The 7,500-nt window shown below is 30.5% G+C and overlaps 1 protein-coding gene across 4 annotated transcripts in view; it reads right to left on the bottom strand.

The window, feature by feature from the left end:
• Positions 1-7,500, bottom strand: part of frmpd4 (FERM and PDZ domain containing 4) — a 93,609-nt gene that overhangs the window by 18,310 nt on the left and 67,799 nt on the right. For all 4 annotated transcript variants that reach the window (XM_051119378.1, XM_051119380.1, XM_051119379.1 and 1 more), the window contains 3 exons: positions 4,310-4,441; positions 4,067-4,186; positions 826-962 (listed from right to left, as the gene is read on the bottom strand). In XM_051119378.1, the coding sequence (XP_050975335.1) occupies positions 826-962; positions 4,067-4,186; positions 4,310-4,441 (389 nt within the window). The remainder of the gene's footprint in view (positions 1-825; positions 963-4,066; positions 4,187-4,309; positions 4,442-7,500) is intronic.

The raw sequence follows: 7,500 nt of genomic DNA, 5'->3' as shown, positions 1-7,500 counted from the left end.
CACTGAACACTCAATGCATCTTTTTTTTTTGAGTGTACAGTGAAAGTTTCTCCATAAAGGACCAAAAAGCACCATGAAGTCACTGTAAAAGTAGTCTACAGGGCCTGTGCATTAAATTGCTATTTCAGTATCACTGAGATGATATTATAGTTTTTATACATTTTTTGTTTTCATTTTAATTTGCATTTAAATTTTAGTAATTTTGTTGTGTGTCTCTGCCATTTTTATTAATTTTTCTAATATGTGCATATAGTTTTTAATCATTTTTAATTCAGCCTTAGTTATTTTAGCGCATCAAGTTAAACTAAATTAAAATAAGAAATATTTCTTTGGCAGCTAGCTAAAGTGCAATAATTTTTAAAAATATTTTATTCCTGTTAAGATTCATTTTATTTCTTTATGCAGCAAAACCTTTTTTTTTTTTTTAATGGTTTTAGTTTTAGTTAACTATAATAACCCTGACTATGTTCAAAGTCTCCTGAAGTTATATGATAGTTCTGTGCAAGAAACAGACTAATATTTAACATTTAACAAATATTTTTTTTTTTTTTTTGTACCTGATAAATACAACAAATGTCTGTAATGCCTTTTAGTACATAAGGATTACTTTTGTTTTTTTCCTTTATGGAGTTTGACAATCATTGTGCAGAAAAAAGCTGCTTGAAGACTCTTACTAATTCATTTTTTTGTGTTCGACTGAAAAAAGCTATTAACTGCATTTGGGTTTGGAACAACATGAGGGTGAGAAAAAAAAACATTTTTAATTTTTTTTCTTAACTATTACATTAAAAGTGGTTTGCATTGGCATGAGCATTGAACACTCACTCAATGTATTTCAGAGAGACTTTCTGCGTTTGTTTGGTGCTGAGCGTCAGGATGTACATCTGAAGAGCAGCCAGGCGAAGCGCCGTGTCGTATTTGAGCTCAGAGCCGAAACGCTCCTGCACCACGTCCTTACAGCTCTGCATTCAGATGAGCAGAAAGAGAGAATTAACACACAGTGTGCTTTAGCAGACATAACCTTTCTCTCAGATGTCTGCTTTGTTTGACATTCTGAAAGGAAGAGTTCATCCAAAAATGAAAATCTGCTGAAAAACGACTCACTCATAGGCCATCCAAGATGTAGACGAGTTTGTTTCTTCATCAGATTTGGAGAAATGTGTCACTGCATCACTTATTCACTAATGGATGTAAATGGGTGCCATCAGAATGAGAGTCCAAACAGCTGATAAAAACATCACAATAATACACAAGTAATTTACACCACTCCAGTCCATCAATTAACATCTTGAGAAGACAAAAGCTGTGTTTGTAAGAAACAAATCCATCAAGACATTTTTAATGTCCATAATAACACTTCCTCCAGTGAAAAATCTCCTGTGTCCTGCGGTCTCACACATCAAAATTGAGCCACATATTTGTTTAGAGCCGTTTTGGCTTGTAAACCATGCTTGATCTGTGCAGATTTCTCTCCTTAATCAGACCAGACCATTTTTTTCACTGAAGGATGCGTTATTATGGATTATGGACTTGTAATTTAGAATAAATTGTCTTAATAATGGATTTAATAATGGATTACTTCTGGATTATTGTGATGTTTTTATCAGCTGTTTGGACTCTCATTCTGACGGCACCCATTCATGGGTGAGCAAGTGATGAAATGAAACATTTCTCCAAATCTGGTGAAGAAACTCACCTACATCTTGGATGGCCTGAGGGTAAAGACAAATTTTCATTTTTAGATTACTATTCTTTTAATATCATAACTCCAAGTAGGGCTAGAAGACAAAAAAAGACTTTTCAACTTTAATACTGCACAAATTATACTGTGATCATAAATATTTTTAAAAGTGATGCATCTTTTTTTACTATGTACAATAGCAATTTTACATGCATATCAGGGATGTAACGATATCAAAATCTCACGAAACGATAATATTGCAATATGAAGTCCAACAATTTTTTTTGTGTGATATTTTTGTACATTTTAAAAGTAAAATTATTTTATTAAATGCACTTTGAGAGTTCAAAATTAAGAGCTTTAAGCCATGTTCTTAAAGGAGAAGTCCACTTCCAGAACAAAAATTTACAGATAATGTACTCACCCCCTTGTCATCCATGATGTCCATGTCTTTCTTCAGTCGAAAAGAAATAATGTTTTTTGAGGAAAACATTTCAGCATTTTTCTCCATATAATGGACTGATAAGGTGCCCCAATTTTGAACTTCCAAACTGTAGTTTAAATGCGGCTTCAAACGATCACAAATGCGGTTGTAAATGATCCCAGCCAAGGAAGAAGGGTCTTATCTAGTGAAACGATCGGTTATTTTCATAAAAAAAAAAATACAATTTAAATACTTTTTAACCCCAAACGCTCATCTTGTCTTTTTCTCCCTGAACTCTGTGTATTGTGGCTCAAGACAGTTAGGGTATGTCGAAAAACTCCAATCATATTTTCTCCCTCAACTTCAAAAATCATTTTAAAATCATGCTACATCGCTGCAGAAGTACCGACACAGTCTTTGCAAAGTGAACATGCAAAGAAGATCAAACACCCTTAACAAAAAAGGTAAAACAGCGATATAGGATGATTTTGAAGTTGAGGGAGAACATGAGATGGGAGTTTTTCGACATACACTAACTGTCATGAACCAGAAAAAAAAAAAAAAAAAAAAAAAAAAAAACAGTTCAGGGAGAGTAAGACAAGATGAGCATTTGACATTAAAAATGATATAACTTGTATTTTTTTTTTTGTTTTTTTTTTATGAAAATAACCGATCGTTATGCTAGATAAGACCCCTTTTCCTCGGCTGGGATCGTTTACAACCACATTTGGGATTGAAGCTGCATTTAAACTACGTGTAAGGGGCACCATAGAAGTCCAATATATGGAGAAAGACCCTGAAATGTTTTCCTGGAAAAACAGTTTCTTTATGACTGAAGAAAAGAAAGACACAAACATCTCTGATGACAAAGGGGTGAGTACATTATTGAAGATTAAGAAAACGTAAGTCAGAAAAAAGTCAGTGAATTGACTTGTACTTGAACTTTAAAGGGCACTTAACCCTCTATTTATTTGTGATACACTGTCTCAGTCTAAATGACATTCACTCTGGTGTTTTAGGAAGCCAAACAAATTATATACTACTACTACTACTACTACCAACAACAACAACAACAACAACAACAACAACAACAACAACAACAACAACAACAACAGCCATGAATTGTAAAACAACTGCACTGCAAAATAAATGAAAATGAATATTTCATAGGCATATTATTTTTGCTTTACACTACAGTATAGAAATTACAATCCTTCTTTCCTAATTTCTACATTAAGAGATATTTTAAATTTGAACTGCAGAAACGTTATTTAATCTGCTAGCCGTCAGCAATTCATACTGCACTTTTAAGCTTTTATTTTGATGGAAGCAGCAGTAGAGCTTTTATTTTGAAGGAAAACCCCAGCTTCAGTGAAAACAGGCTTAAATCTAGTGAAATGCTGTAATCATCTGCTACGAAAATAAAGTGTAACTGGTGGCCGCTGCGTTCCCAAACACGCGTTAAACTCACAGTACATACAATAATCAGTTCACTGCATTCATTCCCTGTGAACGGAGCCATTCTGAGGCGTGGAAAACACCGGATCACGAGCTGATCGCCTGAATAAAGTGCGTGCTTTGCTTTGAAACAGACTTGAGGAGATCAAGCCATATTGTGCTTTCGGTTTTAGTTCATTGACAGATAATGTGTCAAAGCATAATTGCCCAAAACACAACTTTAAAGACCTTTTATGTTAGAATAAGAAGTTTAAATATGTTTTAAAAACTACACTTTTTGCCCAAAAGACCACAAAAATATCAAGACAGTTTAATATCACCACATCCCTAATGCATATACTGTTTATTTTGCATTACACTGCATCTTCTAATTTTTTACATACGTTGCATAATAAAATCAAGAATGCATGTGAAATGTAAACCTGATAAACAAACAAAATGATATAAACTCATTGGTTTCATTACGTTTCAGCAGACTGAGCTGAACGTCACAGACGTGTTACCTGAACATAGAGGTAATCGAACGCAACAGCGTCTCTCCTTAGAAGATCCACCGGATCTTTCGGAAGGAAACTGATGCGGAAAAAGCATTTCATCTTATGCGAGCCCGGCCTCTGTGTCACCTAAAAAACAAGAAATCATAATCATGAATACTCCGTACTCTTGTCTATTCTCTCATCATATTTTATTCAGCATCATTTCTATTTCTGTGTCACTCAGAAACATCATTCACCAGCACAACAAACCTGCGTTAGCATCTCCTGCTCGTGCAGAAGCATTAGCTTTGTTGCAGATCCTTCCATCTTGTGCTCCAGCATCAGAGAGAAGTGCTCAATGCTTTTAATAGACAGCTTCTCTTGCAGGGTCAGAATAACATCCTTTCAAACAGAAGAACATCTCCGTTATTCATGTTCAACACCACTAACACGTCACATTGTGCTAACGTCATTACGAATGGTTTAACAAATGAATAAATATTTTATATTATATACACAGCACTGGATAGATTACTTACAAATTGTAGTCCATTACACAACTCATTGTACTTTTGGATTACTTTTAGATTACTTCTAACCTAACTTGTGTACCATATTCCATTCTTTGTTATCAGCAACATGAAATACATTAAATATCACTTTACATTAGGGCTTCCTAGACTGGGATAAAGAAAGAAACTTCTAACCTAGGAAGAATCAATAAATTATGTATAATTTAGTGCCATTGCATGGATATGTAACCAGGTAATCCATAAAAATGAACTGTAATCTGATTATGAGCATTTTAAAATGTTCAAACAATGTAACTGCACAGTTTGCTTAATTTTGAAACTAATATTTGCATTTGTACATACATTTGCATTAGTGCATTTTGCATATGTCTAATATCAGACTTGTAAATGATTTGTTTTAAACTAGTTTTTGTTTACTTTCAAATGAATATTGCATAAAATACACTACCTTTGAAAAGTCTTGAGCTTGATGAGGTTAATTATTTTATTTTATTTTATTTTATTTTTTATTTTTTTTTTATTTTTTTTTTATTTTATTTTGGCTCACTGCATTTATGTGATCAGTTAAAATTTTGAAATTTTATTACAATTTAAAATTGTTATTTTCTGTGTGACTATACTGTAAAATGTAATTCACTCTTGTGGTCAAATCTGAATTTGCACACTACATCAGAGTTTCCCAGACTGGTGTACAGGCAAAAGAAGAATTAGGGAGAATCAATAAATTATGTACAATTTATTGCCATTGTGTAAGAAAAAAAGAAAAAAAAAAAAAAAAAAAAAAAGTTATCTAATTATGAGCATTTTAAAATGTAATATAGTATAATTACAAGCAAGTCAGAGTGAATTTTCAAATTAATATTTGCATTTATGCGTACGTGCACACATTTGTACATTTTGCATATTTGTCTTATATCAGACGTAATTTATCTGTTTTAAAACATTTTTTTTTGTTTGTTTGTTTACTTGCAAATGAAAATTGCATAAAATACACTACCGTTTAAAAGTTTGAGCTCTAAGATTATCTTTTTTTTTTTTTTTTTTGGCTCACCAAGACTGCATTTATTTGATCATAAATACAGTAAAAACTGTGAAATAATATTACAATTTAAAATTGGTATTTTCTATGCGAATATATTGTAAAATGTAATTTATTTCTGTGATCAAATCTGAAATTTTCACATTACATTAGGGTTTCCCAGACTGGGGTAGAGAAAATGAAGAATTAGGGAAAGAATCAATAAATGATGTATAATTTACTGCAACTGCATGGATATGTAATTAGGTAATCTATAAAAAGTAACTATAATCTGATTATGAGAATTTTAAACTGTAATATAATGCAATTACAAGCAAGTCAGAGTGATTAATTTTGAAATTAATATTTGCATTTGTACATAAGTGTACACATTTGTACATTTTGCATATTCGTCTAATATCAGACTTGTAAGTTGTTTTAAAATATTTTTTGGTTTACTTTCAAATTAATATTGCATAAAATACACTACCGTTTAAAAGTTTGAGCTCTAAGATTAATTTATAACATAATTATAATTTATGTAACATAACTGCATTTATTTGATCATAAATAACAGTAAAAATTGTAAAATAATATTACAATTTAAAATAGCTATTTTCCATGTGAATATAATGTAAAATGTAATTTATTTCTGTGATCAAAGCTGAATTTTCAGCATCATTACTCCAGTCTTCAGTGTCACATGATCCTTCAGAAATCATTCTAATATGCTGATTTGCTGCTTAAGAAACATTTTTAATTATCAATGTTGAAAACAGTCGTGATGTCAAATGTGTTTGTCAAAACAGTGATATATTTTATTTTTCAGGATTCACAGATTTATATATTAGATTTATATATTTTACATATATGTCTAATATCAGACTTGTCAATCATCTGTTTTAAAATATATTTTTTGCTTACTTTCAAATGACTGTTGCATAAAATACACTATCGTTTCAAAGTTTGAGCGCTAAGATTAATTTTATTGATTTATTTATTTTTTGGCTCACCAAGACTGCATTTATTTGATCATAAATACAGTAAAAAAGTGAAATAATATTACAATTTAAAATTGGTATTTTCCATGTGAATATATTGTAAAATGTAATTTATTCCTGTGATCAAAGCTGAATTTTCAGCATCATTACTCCAGTCTTCAGTGTCACGTGATCCTTCAGAAATAATTCTTCATATGTTGATTTGCTGCTCAAAAACATTTTTGATTATTATCAATTTTGAAAACAGTTGTGCTGTCAAATATGTTTGTCAAAACAGTGATATATTTTATTTTTCAGGATTCACTGATTTATATATTAGATTTATATATTTTGCATATGTGTCTAATATCAGACTTGTCAATCATCTGTTTTAAAATATATTTTTTGTTTACTTGTAAAAGAAAATTGCATAAAATACACTACTATTTAAAAGTTTGAGCTCTAATACTAAATGTTTTTAAACGCCAATACTGCATTTATTTGATCAAAAATAGAGTATAAATTATGAAACAATATTACAATTTAAAAAAGCTATTTTCCAAGTGAATATATTGTAAAATGTAATTTATTTCTGTGATCAAACTGAATTTGCAGGATTTTTTAAATTTTTTTCAGGATTCACAGATTTATATATTAGATTTATATATTTTGCATATATGTCTAATATCAGACTTGTCAATCATGTTTTAAAATATATAATTTTTTTTGTTTACTTTTTCAAATGAATATCGCATAAAATAGACTACCGTTTAAAAGTTTGAGCTCTAATATTATTATTATTATTATTATTATTATTATTATTTGGCTACAACACAGTAAACATTGTGAAATATTATTACAATTTTTAAAAACATATTTTCTATGTCAATATCTGTTAAAATGTAATTTATTTCCGTGATCAAAGCTGAA

The sequence above is a fragment of the Labeo rohita genome, chromosome 9 (assembly GCF_022985175.1).
Source record: "Labeo rohita strain BAU-BD-2019 chromosome 9, IGBB_LRoh.1.0, whole genome shotgun sequence".
Lineage (NCBI taxonomy): Eukaryota > Metazoa > Chordata > Actinopteri > Cypriniformes > Cyprinidae > Labeo > Labeo rohita.
This window is presented reverse-complemented; position numbering and strand designations above follow the sequence as displayed.